Source organism: Pteropus medius, unplaced genomic scaffold (genome assembly GCF_902729225.1).
Source record: "Pteropus medius unplaced genomic scaffold, Ma_sr-lr_union100, whole genome shotgun sequence".
Classification (NCBI taxonomy): Eukaryota; Metazoa; Chordata; class Mammalia; order Chiroptera; family Pteropodidae; genus Pteropus; species Pteropus medius.
The window spans coordinates 12,262,876-12,283,363 of NW_024340701.1; the positions used below are offsets into that span (position 1 = coordinate 12,262,876).

Sequence of the window (20,488 nt, forward strand, 5' to 3'; positions counted from 1 at the left end):
TCACTTTATATCTTCCAGAAATGGTTTGGGAGATGAGGCACCTTAGCTCTGTGCCTCCCTGGTAAGATCTCATTAGGTTTGGGGCCAAGAAGATGGTGATATTTCATGACAAAACTTGGAAAAGTTAAAGTTTACAGATGAACTAAAGCATTTTTTTCATTTTTTAAAATCCCGCCCCCCCTTTTTTAATTCCCTGAGATTATTTGCATTAGGAGGAATTTCGCAAGAATCCCTAGTTGAAAAACTCTTCGTTAGACAAAATTGGACCTGGAGATCAAATTATCTCACTTCTTTTGAGTGAGATGTGTTGAATAGTATCTTAAATAGCCTGTTGGTCGCCACCTTAAGCAGTAACTCTTCTCTAGAGTTTGGCCTGAGCCTCCTCCTATGACCTCAGGTGAAAATAGTCTCACCTTTCTTTGTGTTGCTGTAGCATTTTATTCGAGTCTGCTGTTGCTCTCATTTTATTTTAGAAAAACGTATTAAATGTGTGTCTCTGCCACTAGACCTCGAATTCCCAAGGGCTGCAACTGTGGCTCAATTATCTCTGCATATTCAAGGTCTGACTTGTAAAAGACATACAATAAAAGTTGAAAGAATATATTGAGCTACACTCTGCTCAGTCCAGTTAATAGAGTCAATGGACAGTTGTTGACTAACTGCCTATGTGCCAGGTAGTTTGAAATATTTGGTTTTCTTTATTCCTTATAGTGACCCTAAAAAGCATTGCTATCTCTGTGTTAACAGATGAAAGGAAGAATATAAGTAATTTATTCAGTTACATAGTAAGTAGCAGATCTGGCTTTGAATTCAAGTCTCTTGAAGTCAAATTCTGTGTTCTTTCTCCTTTATTAGGGCTTAAAAGACCTTTCAGGCACACATTTATAATGTTTGGCTATCATCTCTATATCAACATAAAAAATATTTCTGTAATTGTGATCATCCATTTAATGAATACTCAGAATGTGAGACCCAGAAGGAACTTTAATGCTCCTCTAATTCAGGGCTCTCGTTTACAGATGGCGAAGTTGAGTCCTAGAGAGGAAAAATGTCTTGGCCAGTATCTCTCCTACCAGTTCAAATCACATTATTCTCCTTTCCATTGCCCCTACTGTAACTACTTTTAAATCCTTAGCAAGTCTGATGATCCTCTGCAAGGCATGGCTTGTGCTGACCTTTCCAACCCCATGTAGCACTATTCTCCTTCACATTCTCCCTCCTCCAGCCCTGCTATATAGATTGTACTGTACTCCTTGCTTCCTCTCCTTCTACCTGCAATGCCCTTCCCTTCATTCCTCCTCCTGTCTAACTCCTATTTAGCTTTCAGATCTTAGCTCGGGTGTCATCTCTTCCTGGAAGGTTTCAGATTACATTTAAAAAGTGGAGTATCTGTGAGCTTCCATGGCATATGCTTCTATCACGGCGGATATTCTTCCATATTTGTTTATGTCTTCCTTGCTCACTTGGCTGTGAATTCCTTGAGGGTAAGTATTGCGGCCCATGCATTTTTATATCACTAGTGCCTAATACAGTCCCTGGCACAAGATTGGCTTTTGGTGAGTTTTGAATGAAATAATCACTCACCAGGATTCCAGTATGAAGTAGAACAAGCATTGGAGATGTGGTAGTATTGAATATTTACCTTTTTGGGTATCTTGAAAGTGTTCTTGAAGGTTTTCTGAGTCTTGAGGATCCAAAAGAGCCCACCATTCTGTCATGCCACCACTACTTATTGGTGTCTCCAACGCTTGGGTGCTGTTGTTGAGCTGAACCGAGAACTTCCGTAGAAAGGTCTGCATGACATGCAAGAGAGCCTCCTTACCCGACAGTGATGATCTCATGGTGTCTGTCCCCCTTTGCCACTAAGGAAAATAAAGTGCTTCCAGGTCATCTTATACTATGATGTAACTGACTACTGGATGTGTCCCTCTGCAACATCTCTCATACCAGAATAAAAGCTTTAAACTGAGTCAGGTTCTCTCTAGTATATCATCCTATAGGAGGCCAGTAGGGTGATGGCTTTGGGGGAATATACGAGCATTTCTGACTTCTCTGAATCACATATATCCCTTCTTAGTATTATGCCAACTGAAAACTCACTGGACTTATAAAGAGAAGGGTCTTAATTTTGACAATGACACTTTCTAGGTGAACTTGAGTGATCCATTTGACTTTTCAGAGCCTCCATTTCTTTCTTTTTAAAAATAACTCATGCTAAGCGAAATAAGTCAGACAGAAAAGGTTGAAAATCACATTATATCACTTGTATGTGGGATAGAAACCTAAAAGCAACAAACAAGCAGGACAAACAAACAGACTCATGGACATGGACAATAAACTAGCGGTAATCAGAAGGTAGGGGGTAGGGGGAGGGGGAAGTAGACGGGGTAAAGGGGGTCAAATATGTGGTGACAGAAAGAATTCTAACTATGGGAGGTCAACATACAATGTAAATATATATATATGCCTTACTGTTAAAATGGACAGCTGAAACTTACCAGATTTCGTTAACCAACGTCACCATAAAAAATTAATTAATTGAAAAAAAAGAAATATCCAAAATTTAAAAAATAAAATAAAAATAATAACCTTTCTTACTTTCTGAAGCTATCTCAGTGATTAGTTAAATTAGTGATCACAGCAGCTGTCTGAAAACCCTCTGTAGCATGGAGACAGGCATCTGAAGGGCATTAAAACTGGTGGGAGGAGGGGAAGTTTAATGGAGAGCATACTTGATTTGGGGCGTTGCCTCAATTGAAGAACACCTTTGCCTTTGGCCACGTGCAAAAACCCTCTGTAGGGTGTTAGGTACCAGGATGGTACCCTCATCTGAGTCCAGCTCTGGGTGGTTATCCTCACCAAGACTTTCAGAGCAGAGAGAGCTAGTGATGTGCATCTGAGCCAAAGTTGTCAAGGAGAGTGAGGATTTGGAAGACAATTCAAATGCTAGGCCCTCAAGACAAGTCATGTCATGAATGATAGATGGAGCCAAGGGTTTTGGGGCCAGATGTTACCTGAATCAGGGTAGAAGCAGGTCTGAAGCAGCTGACAGTTGCCCCCTACCCATTTGAGATGGCCGGGTATCACCATTTAGGTATTGGCTTTTCTGCCTGGGGTGGTCAGCTGGTTTAAAAGGGTCAGCCAAGGTTGAAGTAGCAGGTTTGGAACAGTCGAAGCATGAAGGGGCAGGAGGTGCTGGAATCAGTGACTTGGGGAAAAATAAATGGATTGAGTGAGGTGAGGCAGTGAAGGACTTTATGGAGAATCGTATTTGAGGCTAAGCCTCTTTTTCCCTGCCTGGAACTGTTGACTTAGCAAAATAGAAGAAACCACACATACTTATACACCATGAGGCTGATCGGGAGCTCGGAGGCTCTGAAGGGCCAGGGAAGGCCCAGCTCTGTGTGGAACACTTACGTACCCAGTAACCACAAGAACTTTTGGGCAACGTAACAGACGATTATCATTCATCATGCATTTGTTGTGAATCAAAACAAACCAAATGAACCACTGTGCAAGTACAGCCTCTGGTAATCCCAAATAGGAACTTGAGAGGGGCCGGCAGTGGGTTTGTGGACTTTTAGCTACAAAATACACAAAACGTAAGTTGGGATTATTTCCCCCATTGCCTTCAAGAAAAAAAATTCCTACTCCTTAGCATTTCGTGAAAAGACCTTCATGATCTGACCACTGCCTGCCCTTCCACTCATAGATTTGATGTTCTATTTTTGCATCTTCTGTTCCATAGCTGCCTGACCTTGAACAAGTTTTATAGCCTCTCTAAACCGTAGTTCTCTCATCTGTAAAATTTGGATAAAGATACCTATCTTATAGGCCTGTAATAAATATTAAATAAGATAGTGCAGAGGAAGCCACTCACACACAGTCTTTTGCTCACAGCATATGCCAATTCAACATTTGTGTGATTTTTGTTATTATTACTGTAATAGTCTACATTCTAGCCAAACCATAACACCTTCTTCAAGCTGTTCTGTACTAAGAACTTATTTCTTCATTGAGGTGCTTATCAGGGTATCTTACCATTCTTGGATTAACTGTCAGACTCTAACTATACTGAAAACTAGGACAAGTATAGTATCTTTTTCATCTCTGTTTCCCCAGGGCCTGACACATAATAGGTGCTCAATTAAATGTTTGCTGAAAGAATGTGTGATGTGTGTCTGTTCTGGAGAATCTTGATTCTCAACAGACCCCAGATGTTTCCTGGGCCCTCCTCTCCTTTCCCGTATAACGCACCTACTCTGTCAGAAACCTCACCAGGTGCATGTATGTGAACTCAATAACCCACTACTGTAGAAGGCAGCTATTATGTAAACTCTTAAGAGGGGAGTGCAGAGCCTTAATGAACAGAAATGCCTCAAGTATAAACATTAGATATCTTTTTTTTTTTTTTAACAACCCAACCCATTAGTGATACAATTTGAGAATCCAAGTAATCCTTTTGGTCTGGCATGAAAAATGAGACCCAGATTTCTTCCACCTAAAACCTACTGTATCTCCAGCCATCCCCACCCTCTACTGGCACCTCTGTTATTTGCACCTTATCAGGATTAACCAGACCGGTCTGTACTCTGAATGCAGAAAAATGTAGATTAAACATTTCCTGGTTTAAAGAGAATAAGATTCCAGAAAGTTAAATAATTAGCTCTCACTTGTTCATTATTTACTATGTGCAGGCAGTATGTCAACACATTTTCTACAGTGCCAGTAATCTTCCCGAACATCCTGGAAGGTGGATGCCCTTGTCTGTCTTTCATGTTGGAGGAAACCAAGATTTGCCAGGATCTCTCTCGTATCTTGCTGTATGGAGCCATGATATTGACTTGGCTGGACACAAACTCCTCTCTTCATGGCACTTGTTGGCTTTGAGGAAGCAGTCTCCCCAGCCCCCGGGCTCGTTAACTAGCATGCCCATCTCTGTATCTCCCAGAGACAGGTGCGGGGGAGTGTTTCCTCCCACCATGGCTGAGTGTTCAGTCACCACCCTGTGAGAGCAGACCAGTGAAGTAGAAAAATAGCTCTTACTCCTAACTGACATCTGTCCCTCAGGTGAGAGCCAGATTCTCAAATTGCTGGGCCAGTGGCACATAAGCCCACACCACACACAGACGGTATCAACACAGGGAGAGTTCTGCCGGAATTCACACATACTGGAAGCCAGGCTAGCCGTGATGGCCAATTTCATTTGATCTTGTCTCTGATTGCTGCGTGATGAGTGGAGGGGAGGGGAGAATGGCAGGACCATAGAGAAACACGCTGATCTCCAGAAGCTGGTTAGGTTTGCTCATTAAGAGCACCCTTAGGCAATGCCCTTACTCTCGCAGGTACCCAAGGTCCCCTTTCTATAAACCCTCAGCAAAAGGTCAAAAGTCTGGGAAGGGCTGGTTCCACTGAGCCCCTCATGTTCATTTGTCTTTCATGGTTTCCAAGTAGCCAAGAGGCAGCTAGTTACAGTAGGAAGAGCATGATGCCCTTTAGAGTCTACAGACCCAGATCAAATCCCATTCTACCACTTGGCACCTGTGTGACCATAAACATAGCTTTGAACTTTTTAAATTTTATTTTATTATTAGTTTCACGTATACAGTACATTGGTTAGGCATTTACATAGTTTATGAAATGATCCCCCTGATTACTTAATCTATCTTCCCTCTGGCTGTACACAAAGCTGTTACATCACTGCTGACTGCATTCCCTATGCCATGCTCCCCATCCCCGTGACCATCTACCAACTACTAATTTATACTTCTTTAACCCTTCTCCACTTTCTCCCAGCACCTACCTACCACCCCCGAGCTTTGAACTGTTATGATCCTCAGTTTCTTCATCTGTAAGCTGAAGGAAATGGCAGGATTTTCATGGAGACTATACATAAAAATGTGTATAAACCAATCAGTACATAGTTGGTGATTGGCAAATGTTAGAAATGTTAGATGCCTTTCCTCTTTTTCCCCTGTGTTCATTTGTAATGCTTAAAAAAAAAAAAAAGCCATTATAATTGTCATTTGTTACATTGTGAGCTAAACACATTAGTGATTAATAACATAGAAACTCTATTTAAACCACTCTCACAGAACTGTAACCCTTTCCTTCATCATGTCATACATGTTACAGATTACTGCTTTTTCTTCCTCCCCACCTCTATTATTTTTTCTAAGGAAGTACAGATGGGCCCAGATGCATTCTCATACACTAGATAGCCTAAGCCAAGGGTAAAAATCAGGCCTGCTATACTCTCAGATGATCTATTCATAACAAAAGCTGCCTCCTAGCCATTGCCCACAGCCGAATACTGTTAGTGTGAGGCTATCATTTCATTTGTTTTTGATTGTTCTGCCATGTTTACATATCTTAAGTATCAGCATGATCTTTCAGAGGACAGGCAGAGGGCATACCCTCCTGAAATAACTTTCCTTCCGTGTGCCCTTTCTTCTTTTAGTCCCTGTGCCTCTGTGTTACAAGCCATTAAGTACTTTCTTTTTTTTATTTAACGTGAGACTCACTTAACATTCTCAAAGAAGTACTATTTAATATTGAGATTAAGAAGATACCACCGGTATATGTTCTCTCTCTCTCTCTCTCCCTATTCACGCCCCCCACCATCTCTGCATCATCTCTATCTCTATCTCTGTCTCTCTCTGACAAAGAAAACCCCACATTGTCTGTTGAATTCGTAAGGGACACATTACATTCAGGACACAGGAGGAGCTGGGATGGCCCCAGACCAACATTGAAGAAGGTGCTATCTGCCTGCTGTGTCCTTGCCTCTGCTTTTTAAAACCATTTTTTTTTCCTCCTTTAAAAAAATATCTCAAGAAGAGTATGGACTCTTGAATCAGATTTGAATTTAAATACTGGTTTTGCCCTGTTTTGTAACTGTGAGAACTTAACATCTGTGAAGCTTGGTTCCCTTCTAAGTCAAAACTGGGTTTAACCCAGGCTTGCCCAGGATCTTAAGTGAGGAAATGTATGTGAAAGTGTCCCGTGTGGGGATGACAGAGAGATTTCAGAGCACTTGTCACTTTAGCTGATTGAAGTGGCTCCCTGGCACACTGGATGCCTAGTCCAGAAATGGCAGGAAGGAAAGGGCTATGATCAGTAGTCTGCTGTGGATGCTGGTGCCTGTGCCACTTTTGTGCTGTCCTTGGTAACATATTAGGTAGCCAAAGAATGTTGAGTTTCACATCCTCTCTCCCCATCTCTCTTCTCCTGACCTTCTCCTATCCAGCCATCACTATTTTTTAATACTGTCGTCAGTCTCCTTTGTTATAGAGAATATGTAAGGGATAAACTCCTTCACCCTAAGCACCTCAACTGACACTCGATAAACACTTTTAAGTGTATAATACATTGTAATCACTCAGTTGGGGAACTACCCAAGTGTCTGTAGGTAGTTTTTAATTCTCTTCGTCCAGGCAGTTTAGCCATCTCACCTGCTATTAGGCCAAAAACAAAGAGAGTGAGTTCTGCACATCAGGATTCTTTAGGTCTGGACTTGCATGGCACGGACATGTCCAAAATTTCCCTGAGCTGAACCTGAGAAGCAGGGGTGAGTTCTTTTTGGGGAGCAGTTCCAAAAGGCAGGGGGCAATGCAAATACACAGAAATTCTGACTTCTATTCAAAGAGGCCCTGATATAAATCAGCCAAGGCACTCTTTGCCTTTACACAATATATTTTTAACAGGGTACGGCCTCAGTTGTCATTATTCCCAGTGACAGATCTTGCAATTAGAAATTAACCCATCTGAGTGGAAGTGTTGATTCTCACTGGGCTCTCTTTTCTCTAGAGCCATTACAACCTCTGTACCCATCTCCAGAATTCTAGTCAAGATGGTGTCAGATTTTACCTTTTAAAATTAAGTGCCCACGTGCGCTCCCATCCATAAATAAGAAGTACATCTTGGCCAGTATCAAGGTGATGACATGAACACAGGCCACATTTCCCTGGGTCACTGAATGTACCAGGCACTGTACCAAGGCCTATAATAGACTATGCTACATTTAATCTTTATGAACCTGTAAAAGAGGTCCTATTTACCTTATTTTTCAGATGAACACCCCAAGGTCCAAGGTCACGTGGCAAATTAAGATAGAACATAGAGACTCAAACTAGAAATTGTAAGTCTTTGGTCAGATTTATGAGATGATTTCTGAAGCCAGGCACTGGAATCAAAGCAAAAGCTTGTAATGTGGGAAACATAGAAACAGATCAGAAATGGGGCAGGAAGAGAGAGTATCTGTGAGTCAGCCAGCGATAATCGGATGTCTGACAGAAGCACTGTGTAATAGGGTGCTATGCGCTGTTGCAAGGCAAAAGGCTGCATCATCCTTCTCAGCACCTGCTGACCAGCCTCGGCTGGCTGTGAAACTTATCCAGGGGTCTTTTTAACAAAACCCTAAAGTCTGTAAGAGAGAGCTGCTTGTCCTGAAAGATAGTATTGAATCAAAACCGAGCATTGGTTGGGCCATATTTGAGAACCACTTAATAACTGATACTATGGTACCTGGCGGGTGTGTGGGGGGGTGTGATTGAAAGAGAAACTATGGTTCTGACTCTGAGAGTCCAACTCACTGTGACACTGGAGCAACAGAGCTAAGCATCCATTCTGATGAATACCGCACAGACAGAGCACCCTTCCCCCTCATTAGCTTCCTCCCTACCCACACCCTGCCTGCCCCTCCTCTGCAGGATCCACAGAAGAGACCAATAATGTTTACCCACCACAGAATTGTTTGGGCTGTGAAAAAGATGCAAGGTATGATTTTATATGTTTGGAGTCATGCAGCTCTTGGAACTTTGAAAGTGAGAAGCCAGTCTGTGCTCACTGGAGCAAGTCAGGCATGTGTACAGAGAAAGCTAAGTGGGGCTTCTTGTCCTCAGGGGGTAAGAAAATTTGGAAGAACTTTAGGAAAGCCTCAATGTTTTCGTGGCTATTCAATCTCTCTTGCAAAGCAACTTTGGGTACGTTAAGTATAAGTGAATGAGAAACATGTGGGTTACATTTCTATTGTAATCACATCTGGGTTTCAGAATGATGAAGAAAGAAGAATTCAGGGTTTAAGGAGTCCAAAATGCTTTGAAAATAATTCAGGACACTGCAGGCAATATCTGGCTGCCTCCCTCCATCCCAAATTTGGGGACTGTTTGTTTGGGTGACAGACTTGCTCAGTGCCTGCTCAAACCGCTCAGTCTCAGGGGATCTTTGAGAACAGGTTTCATGTGTGCTTGTTTTACTCAAACTGAAATAAAGGCATTGGGTTTCTAGGAAGGGCAAACTCTTTACTGGAGGACTCCTAACCTTTCAGAAACCTCCAAATAGAGGAGAGGAACATTTGACAAGCCCGAGCTTTATTAACAAAGTGCCACTTACAGGTGATTGCACATGTTATACTCTATTATGGCTTTTAATGTCAGTCGTGTTGTTGTGTTAATACTAATTTTAGCCATGCCCTGCATTTGTGTGGTGATTTAGTTTACAAAGGGATATTACATGTATATTATATATTAAGTACATGCTACGTAGGTATTTATAGATATAGGTAAGTACACTTTCACACGTAGCATGTGTTATTTCAGCCGACAGTATGGAAGTACAGAGAGTGAAGGGAAGATGCAGGGAAGGGTACCTAACCTAGCTTTGGAGTAGAAATCAGGGTTTAGAGAACGCTTCCCAGATCAGGTAATTTTTTTTTTTTCCCAGAGCAGGTAATTTTGAGCTGAGCATTATAAAAGGACATGTGTTATTTAGGGGCAAGTGAGAAAGAATGCCTTTTAGACAGAGGGAGGAGAATTTATGAGGATGAAGAGACGAGAAAGAAAATGGCACACTTGGGGAATTTCTAGGCTGCGATGGGCTTGTTGCAGAAAAAAATAATGGGGGCAAAGGACAGGGAAATGATAACACGTGCCAGACAAATTGATAAAAGCCGAATCAGAACAGTCTCATATGGGGAACATCGAAAGAATTTAAATAGGGAAATGATATGATTAGTTTCGTGTATTGGAAAGTTTATTGTGTTGGGAGTATAGAAGTTGGAGTCTCTGAGTGGGGCTTGTGAGGGTGCAGGGTGGAATACAATATTTGAGGTAGGGTTACTAGTTTAATCACTGTTGTAATAATCAAAGCAAGAGGTGATAAAGGACTGGACTGATGAAGAGAAATAGAACAGCTTGTGTTTGAAAAATAGAGTTGACAATACATGGGTAGAGGAGAGAGATGAATAAGTCAAGAAGTCAAGAATGGTATCCTGATGGTTGGGTAAATAGGGTACTCTTCATTGAGACAAGGACCCTGGAGCAAGAATAGCCCTGGGAGGAAGAAGGGCAAGTTCTATTTTGGACGTGTCGGTAGACAGTCAGGTCAGATGTCCAATCTGGAACTCAAAAGCAAGTCCTGAGTTTGGGATAAAAATTTGGGACTCAACAACATAAAAATTGTCATTACACACATGAGACTGGATGGGCTGCCGCCAGGAGATGTGATGAGTGAGATGAACATAGATGAGAGAATCCAGGTGGGAGGAGGAAGAAGAGGCTGAACCTGAACCCGGGACATCGGGTTCCAGATATTTCCACCGTTCCAAAAAAGAATAGAATTAAACCATACGTTGTTTCATGTTTCTTAAGAGCATTTTATGTCCTAGGATTGTCATAATATATTTTTCCACTTAGGCCTTGTATAAAATGCTATGATAGATGAGGTTATCCCCATTTATAGATGAGACTCAAAGACACATGGCTAATAGATGTCCTAATCAGGATTGAAACCCAGGTTTGTCTGACACCAAAGTCTATGCTCTTATTACTAAACCATGTTCACCGCCTTTAAGATAAGAAGACGTGGTTCCCCACTGTTTTGTAGGAGAGGCAAGCAACTCATTGCAATTTAATCTGAGAAGTGCAAAACTAGAGGTGAATGTTTAGAGCCCCCATTCATAAACAGAATTCTCTATGCTCTTTTTTGCTCTTTTTTCTACTGTGTAGTGAGTTGGGAACTGGCTGGAATGTGTATAAATGTTTCTCTCTCTTTTTTTTTTTTCCTAGTAAGTTGATAGCACAGTCCATTTGGAAGGAGAGATGAGCCACCACGGAAATACTCAGTCCCACACATGCTTGTGGCTACCCTCTAAAATTCCCAACCTGGCTGGAGGCACTCAAAACAAAACCTCCTGTTCCCTCCCAGGACCACTGGCGCCTGGAGCCTGCCTCCTGTCCCTGCCCGAGGCTTAGGCCAACCTCGGGATGATGGGGTGGTGCTGGGGTAGCTCCCTGCTCTGAGCCCAGTCGTCTCTCCCCCAAGGAGGTATAAGCAGGCATCTGGGCTTTATCGCTGCAGGGAAACTCGGCTGACAGTACCAGAGCCTGAGGTGAAGCTCAGCCAGTGGCGTCCACTAATGGAGCCAGCTTGGGACAGACATGAAATGAGGCAGGAGCACATGGAGAGAGGCTTCTAATCCCTGCTCTACCACTTCTGATCCTGGTGATCCTGGGCATTTTGCTGACACCCCACTCCCTATTCCTAGCCTGTCTCTTCAGCTGGAAATGGTCTGCCTAGATTTGACTCCACACACTGTCAGGGTAATTGTAAGCCTGAATGCAAATGGACACTCACAAGTCTCTTGATGCCTGAGTTACGCCCCCACCAGCCCATTCCGCACTCCAGCACCTGCTGGATTGTAGACTTCAGGAGGACTTCTGTGGCTCTGATGCCCATCTTTCTATGTCTTTTCATGTTTGAAACAGTAGTTTGAACTCAGTGTATATTCAGTAAGTATTTGCTGAATATTTACTCAGCTAATATAGTAAAACAGCCATTAAATATAATCCATGAAGTAGACATTCGAGAGAGCCCCAGATAATCTTGGCCACAGGCTAGAAGAATAAGGGAGCAAAGTGGGTACTTAGAGAAACCCAAAGAGACCACCCAGTGCAACCCCTTGACCCCTAGGCCGTGCGAGGGCAGAGTCTGTATTGAAATAGCTTGCTGGAGAGCTCTAAATGGCCAGCTGGAGGAGAATGACTCAACTTCATGGAAATTTAGAGGATCTCAAAGACAAAACAGATATTAAACATCTCTGGTCCAATTTTATTTATTTTACAGATAAGGAGAAGTTCTAGAGAGGGAAATAAATTGGTGGTTCATAACTTATATCTTGAAATTACTCCTCTGCTGTTTACTAGCTGTTTGACCTCCTTCCACTTAGATTTTATGCAGTAAAATCATTTATGGAGTAAGTATAATAATAGGACCCATCTCATTGGAGTGTCATGATTAGTAAATGTGACAGTATCTATAAAGAGCCTAGAAGGGTCTTTAGCACATAATAAACACCAGTAACTGTTAATGATTACTGTCTTATTATTTCTTCTCATTATTTTTAATTCTACATTACCATTTCATATTATTATTGCCTGACATAGAGGGTGGTTTCACTGAGGTTTTTTTCCCCCAGCCATAGCTTTTCAAAAATTGATTTTTCAATAAGCAATAGGGTCTGTTGATGCAAAAAATATGCCTATCCTTCAGACCTTATGATTATTTATGTAAGGTAAAATGCAGAACTTTAAGCCCTCATGAAAATCAAGATGCTTTGTACAGCTTCGTGACTCTGAGCCTTGCCCACACAACCCTTTTCCTTCTGGGATGCCCTCCCTCTCTCCCTAAGGAAATGCTTATTCCTCCTTCGAGGCCTAGCTCCAATGTGGGCATCTCTTAAAATGCTCACTTTCCACCCAGGCAGTTTTGGCTCCTACTATCCTCCTTTCCTATCTTACTGTAGCACTTGGCATGTTTTGTTGTAATTTTTTTTTTATCCCACCTCTGTCTTCCCAGTCAGAGTTAAATAGCATGCCCAAAGTTATAAAACTACAAAGCAGGCAGGCACCACACTCTACAGGTTCTATATTTGGCTTTGCCAAAAATATGGTCTTGTTTTTAGGCTACGATTTGAATCTTTCATTTGCCTTTCAGGGCAGGAAGCAAGAGCCATTAGTACCAACATAGACTCACTCAAACTGCACAAGCCTCCTGGCCTCGAACACAAGTAGGTTAGGGAATCTTCATTTGCAAAAGACTTTTGACAAGTTTTCCCTGATATACTTGTGAAGAGCAGAGGAGAGAGCATGGCTGAGTCATAGTCCTGTCTGGATTCTGTTCCCAGTTGCCATTTTCTGGCCAGGTGATCTTACAGAAGGTACTCTTTCTGGGCCTCAGTTTCCTCAATTCCCAGATGGGGGGAATGACATGATTGTTGGAGGATTTTTATGATTAGGTACCTCACATATATAGTAGCTTTTGATTTTTGGCTTACTCACTGCAGTTTGTAATTACACATTTCTGTTGTGATTTGATTAATGTCTGTCTCAGGGTGACCAATTAATTGTCCCAGTTTGCATAAGACTGAAGGGTTTTCCAGAGCACAGGACTTACAGTGCTAAACCTAGAAGAATCCTGCCCGATTCTAAATGGTTGATCACCTAGTCTTCAGGCTCCAGGAGAGCAGTGACTGTGCTCTTTTGTTTACCATTTAGTCCCAGTGCCTGGCACAGACGCACATCACAATAGGAATTCAGGAAACATATGTTGAACCAATAAGGACAGGAGAGGATATGTCAGTGTAAGCGGAATTGTCTTTTCTTACAGAAGCCTGTCTTTTTTTCTCCCAGAGATTGTTCTTCCTGTTTTAGGTGTCAAATGTCCCTTTTTTATAAATTATTTTTATTCAACAACATTTAAAGTTGAAAATGTTGTGTAGTTTCCTTGCCTTAACTCCTTCCTGTCTGAGGGTTGGAAATCCTTCTAGTTCAGTGAAAAGGGAGGCAGAATAGTTGAGGTCAAGACATTTAAAGAAGGTTCATCCCTGTGCTGAAATGTTGGACTGTAAATTTCATGAGGGCAGAAATTGTGGACATTCAGTTCATTTCTGTATCCCCAGAACTTGGTACAGGACTGAACATGTAAGAAGGGCTGAATAAATATTTGTAGAATAAATGAATGAATAGATTCTCTGCCTAGCCTCAAGACATGCAGGAGCAGAACTTGTGTGCTTGTACTCCCTTTTCCTCCCCACCTGCTAATGACACCTTTCCATAACCACAAATATGACTTCAGCATCCATCTCTTCTAGATGGATGAGAAGCATATGTCATTCTAGATGAGTGAACACATCCTTGTCTGTTCTGGCTCATCTCTTGATATATTTTCTTAACACCTAAGAGAACTTCTATGGTCTGCTATTTTAAAAAAAAGTTGTGGCATCTTGAATACTAAGAGCACCTCCCTCTCACCTACATGGCTTTGTTCCAGCTCTTTTCTTAACCCGGAATGCCCATTCCACTTTATCTGGCTAAATCCTGTAAGTCTAAGTGTATGTCTCATTCTCTAGGAAACCACCGCTGGACCATTTTACTCATCACTTTCTGTGCCCCCTACAACATTTTATGTTTATCTCCACCATCTCATGGACCACATTGTATTCTATTGGTCTGTTTACTTATGGAGCTCCTTCTAGATGGATAGCTTCTTAAAGACAAGTATTCTGATTCACCTCTGTGTTCCCAGCACCTAAAAAGGGTGTTGTTATTAGATGGCTAGTGAGTATTTGTAGAAAGAAGAGAATGTATCACTTATATATTATCACAGAACTGCTAGGTAACAAACAAGCACAAAATCTTGGTATTTTTATTTACAAGTTATCATTCTGGTGACCTGGGCTTGTTAGCTGCTGGTCGTTTGCTGATCTTGTTTGGGCCCTCTCATATACGTGAAGCACCACCTGCAACAAGTGGGCTGACTCAGCTCTGTTGCATGTCTTTCCATTTAGCAGGCTAGCCTGGGCATATTCCTGTTGCAAAGGCAGAGGAGCAAGAAGAGTAGAGAAGCACAGAGGCCTCTTGATGCCTAGGCCTGGAAAACTGGCACAGTGTCATTTTCATCTCTTTTTTTTTTTTTGGCCAAAACAAGTCACAAAGCTGACCCAGATTCAAGAGTGGGCACCCTATCTCTCAATGAGAGTTGCTGCTGCACGGTCCCATTGCAAAAGGGGTGGATACAGGGACTGGTGGAAAATGGGGACCATTTGTGCAATCAGTCTACCACAGAGAGGGAGCCAGCAAGGAAAAACCTTATCAGTTTCTTTCGCTACCCTGGCAACTAAATGAATTAATCAGAAAGGTTCCCAAAGACGAAGTCATGCCCTTCTTTGGAGGGAGCGACTTGCCTACCATAAAAGGTATTTAATAAGAAGCTGAATTCCATGGTCATAGGAACATCAGATGGGAGGAGGAGAAGACTCCTTCTAGCCCTGAAGGTCAATATTTTTGTATATATTGCTCCTTTCTTTCCAGATCAGCAAAGACCCAATTTTTGTACCAGGCGTCTGGGGCCCTTATTTCTCAGCCATGGTTCCTGGGTTCTGGCTGAATGAAGGTGGGCAGAGTGTTACTGGAAAATTGGTAAGTTGGCACTTTTTCATTATGGTCTTTAACGTTTTTACACCCTTGACTAGCTCATTTTGTCACACTACCCATATACAGAGTATCTGGAAGAGTTTCAGAATCTTAAATCAGAAGAATTAACTTTTCTTAGTGTATGGCCTAACATATGGTGCATATGCAGCATACATTTGCCAAATGAATAAATGTTGGTTCAGGCGATGATGACTAACCCATCTTCTCATCTCTCTTTCAGACAACAATCCATTTTTCTCATGGCAGAGGGAGTGGTATTGCCCTTTGTGAAAAGGACCATGTTATTCTCCAGCCCAGATCCTTCAGTGGTTCCCCATAGCCCTTAGGACGTAGTTCAGATAGTTTTCTGTACATATCATTCCCTCTGTGGTGTACCCCCTCCAGTCCCACACATGACCTTGTCACTAAAGCTAGACTGCCCTACTCACAGCTTCCTCATGGCTTATGTTATTCCACGCCTTTGTATATGCTTATTTTCCTTCTTGGAGAGTTCTTTACCCCCTTGATAATTTTACTTGTCCTTTAAGACACAACTTCACTTCTTATCACATTCTATTATTATTATTATTGGTTTACAAATCTGTCTTTTCCAGAAATCTGTGAGCTCTTTAAAGATAAGGGCCAAGTCATCTCTTTGTATCCAGCTCACTGCCTGGTTCTTAGAAGGAGTTTGATTAAAATTTGTTTAGTGCTTGCCATTGTCTAATAGAGAAGGCAGAAGATCCAGAAAGGTGAGATGAGCACTATACCAGAGGTACAAGGCACAGAGTTGGCGCAAAGCTGGGTCAGGGAACTTTTTGCAGGGGAGAAGGAATTTGAGCTGAGCCTTAAAAGAGAAATAAGAACAAACCAGGCGAAGAAGTGTAGGAATACTCTTTGAGGCAGGAGAACTGGCGTGGGAACAAAGACATGGAGTGAAAATAAGAAGGCATATTTGAGGGTAATTGCAAATAGTCCAGAATTTCAGCTGTGGTATAAACTTTTCTTAGAAGAATGACTTACAATAAAAATTAGGAAGCTGGGCAGGGACCACATCATAAGAATTCCCTGTAAAGCACGCTAAGGAATTGAACTTTGTCTAGTAGACCGAGACCAAGGGGAACCAGTGAAAGGTTGGAAGGATGGACAGGCATGCTCAGATATCTGTCTGGCTCACAGTAGTAGGGAAGAAGGCCTGAAGGCACATGGCTGGAGGCAGGGAGACCAGTTTTAGTAGGTTAGTCCACAGATAAAAAGCCATGAGGGCTTGAATGAGGATAGCGGTAGTGACGACTAAGAATTGAGGTCAAGAGATTGGTAAGCCTTGGGGGAGTTAAATGTGGAAGGCAAGAGAAAACGAGACAGCCTCAATTACCCAACCTCACATTTACTATGTTATATTGAAATCATTTGTTTGTGGTCTGATTATCCCACCAACTCTTCTAAATGTTCAGTCAAATTATAAATGATCTGATCCAAAGCTGGATGGGGATGCAAATAACCATAAGTTTTCCTTTCTTAGTGTATCGCTGTTTTATACTTACCTGCCTCAAATTCTCTTTCAAAGTCAGTGGAAACGTAGGTGAATGGATGGCTTCAAAGAGGATGTTCTCTGCCCCTGCTCTTGCAGCAGGCTACAGAGATGAATTAAATGAATTAGACTCCCATCAGTTCCTGATTTTGAGGAGCTCATTGCCTAGTAGGGAAACTCAGTGAGTATAAAATAAATAACCTCTGAATGCTCTTAATAACCAGTGCTTAATAACCAGAAAAGTTGAGAAGATATCGCTATATGCCTAAGGTGCAGTGGGACTGGAGCTTTACATTCTCCTATTTAAACTAGTGCTGTGTATTCATACAACTTTCAAGTTACATATCTATTCACTTTCTGTGACACACTGAAAACCCATATCTGAAATATAGCCGTTTGCACCCCTGCATCATGGTGTAATCACCCTTAGCAGATCCAGAACTCATAGATGACACAACCCAAAGACTTTTTTAACAAGGATAATAATCCAGTAAACCCAATCTTCATGCTGGATGCATTGTCCATGAAGCTGTCTATCAACAGGTTTTCAGAGACTTAGTATGCAAATTGAACATCTGTTTCAGTCTAGAAATGCTTTCCCCAGTATTTGGCTCTAAGTTTGCTCTGTTGCTATGGATATAATCCATCTTCACCCAAATGTTATGACGTATCTTTGTAGAGGAGAATTGGTTATTCTTCTTTACTGAGCCCGAATTTAAATAAAAAATTTAACCTTTTTTGTCATAAAAATTTCATAAAAATCCATGATGATTTTCCATAGGAGTCATGGGAATTATTGACCTTTATCTAGTTAGTTTTTTATACACCATCGACCAATTGAGCTGCTTTTGGAGGTCCAGTTTGAGCAATTCTACATGTGTAGTTTCCTTGGACATGTTAATGAGGCATGATTGATTCGTGGCCTACAGAGAGTGAATTCTTAGGAAATCTAAAAGCCAGCATAATTGGGCCAAATTTGAATCAAGAACAAAATAGACTGTCCACTAAATCATCAGTTCAGAGAGGCCAAGCAAAGAAACAGAAACCACCTATAAAATAGAGAAAATAAGAATAGCAATAATAATGGTAATAATAAAAACAATAATTGCACCTTACTGAGTGTGTTTATTAATGAGAAGGATCTGTATGTATAATCTTGTTAATCTTTGAATGATATTCATAATAATCACACTGTCTAATATTTATTTTGAAGGCTTATTCCCAGTCTTCATTCCAAAAGCTTTTCATATACTGTCTCATTTAATCCTCTCAAAACCCCTGTGAGATAGGAACAGTTATTGTTCATGTTTTACAGATGAGTAATTGAAACTCAGAGTAGTAAGCACAGGCCTGGAGAGATTACTGATGCACACTGTCAATGGCCTTTTCCCATGGTTCTCTTGCAATTCACCTTTCTTTTTCATTTCCTTATTCTCATTTATTCTTTTGTGAATTCTGATCTCTGGTTTTGTAATAATAAACTGTTGTCATATAGGACACTATAAGAGGAAGTTACATAATTTATATTTTGTTTCATATGCACAGCATCTCTCACATGCCATGTCTGAAAGTGTCCGTTCCCTTATTACATTGTCCATAGTATATTCTAAACATACAGTCATAAATACACCATCTAAAACAGAAGAGTGGAGAAAGCAGGTGAAAAAGAAAGTAAAGGAAGAGAAAGAAGAAAGAAAAAAAAATGAAAACAGGATCTAAACTCTAGATTTGGAAAATAGATATTTTGTCTCATTTAAATATGATCTTCCATCACAAAGCAGGTCCTTCTTTCCAAAAATGTGAATAGATTGGTGCTTTAAAAATGTGTCCATCTGGTTAACTTCAGGATGAAGAAAAAAATGGGATAGGATCTTTTCTGGCTCAGGAACCTTGCTGTTTCATCTGACTGAGATTTGGACTCATTTTTTACTTATCTCAAGCATGTGCCTCTGATAGTTATTTCCTCTTAGAAAAACACATACCCATATCCCATGGATGATTGATTTCAGTTGCATAAGTCAAGCACCCATCAAGGATCGTCTCGTGCTTATCAATGCTCTCTCTAGAACAGTCGTGCAAAAATCTATTGATTTTTGTCCAGACTTTTTCCACAGGTCACCAACCCATGCATTCACTTCATCCAGATGCTGGAGCTTAATTCCATCTGGAACTTGGCCATCCCCCTCTCCAAGCACCCTTCTCTGTCTTACTCAAAGTCAGTTTTATTGGGGGATGTGTAAGGGGAGGGAGGCTAAGACAAATTTCTAAGCTGCATCTATGGTGGCATTGGCTTTCTGTAATAATCACTTAGGGTGGAGGGTTACTTTTGAATTGTTTGAACCTAGAATTTAAATTCATGAGCTTGAGCCACAGGATCACAATGTAGCAAGATGCTATGTGCTCTTGCAATTTTAAGATTTGTGCATTGTAAGTGCCTATATGCCTCTTCCCTTATTGCCAGTCTAGAGTTAGCCTCAGGAAGACAGTCAGTCTTCTAGAAGTGGGTGTTTGAAGAGTTTGCAGTGTACACAGTGCTGTACAGGTTATGTAGATAGTGATTCATTCACTTGTGATTACTCGGGGCCAAGCAAGAATATTATCACATGATTCCTATCCTCTAGTACCTTATTATCTTATGGGAAAGTTGGATATAAAACTGATAATTATAATTTATTGTAGCACATAATAGTAGATTGTACTGTCCCTACAGCATACTAGGATTATCTGTTAAGTGCCAAACACTTTTAGGCCCTATTAAGATTCAGTATTTCATTTTATTTTCACAGCATGTCTATGTGGTCATTGTTATTATGTCAATTTTACTAATAAATGAATAGAAAAGAATGAACAGAACAGTAAGGTAACTTGATTAAGGTCTACAGTTATAAGTAGGAGAGCCTTGATTCAAACCCAAGTCAGCTCCTGAAAGCTCGGGATCTTTCCACAACTGGATCAGACTTTTGTGGGTCTGCATTTCTGAGTTTCTCTTAGAGTTCTCTTGTAGATTCCCTTGAGAATGAGTTATTGTCCGTCAGTTAGTGTGACTTTCTTTTCAAGTGTTTTGAAGCAAATACAATTGGCAGGCTTTTAAGGTCACGAGAGGAACTTATATCAGTATTGACAGGATCTTTGTATAGATGTAGGTGTGTCCCCAGCATTTCACATTAGCTAATTGGAATGACTTCATGGGTAAAAAGACCAGCTCTACATAAACAAATGCGTCTCTGTTCTCTCGTCCTGCACAGGCTTTCACTGTATTTTTTTGTATCCCACCTAGATTCCTGCATCGCTAATTACCTTCTTGCTTCTACTTTTTTCCCCTCGAACTCCTATGTCTTAGTCAGTTGGGGCTACTGTAAGTACCATAGACTGAGTGGATGAAATAAAACAGAAATTTCTTTCTCACAGTTCTAGAAGATGTAAGTCTAGATCAGTGTGTCAGCATCGTCAGGTTCCGGTGAGAACCCTCTCCCAGGTTGCAGAGGGC

At 41.2% G+C, this 20,488-nt stretch overlaps 1 protein-coding gene across 9 annotated transcripts in view; it reads left to right on the forward strand.

Moving 5' to 3' along the window:
• Positions 1–20,488, forward strand: part of FGGY (FGGY carbohydrate kinase domain containing) — a 364,704-nt gene that overhangs the window by 226,343 nt on the left and 117,873 nt on the right. For 8 of the 9 annotated variants that reach the window (XM_039887657.1, XM_039887684.1, XM_039887635.1 and 5 more), the window contains one exon: positions 15,369–15,476. The exons of the other annotated variant lie outside the window; for it this stretch is intronic. In XM_039887657.1, coding sequence (XP_039743591.1) covers positions 15,369–15,476 — 108 coding nt within the window. The remainder of the gene's footprint in view (positions 1–15,368; positions 15,477–20,488) is intronic. 9 annotated transcript variants of the gene reach the window in all.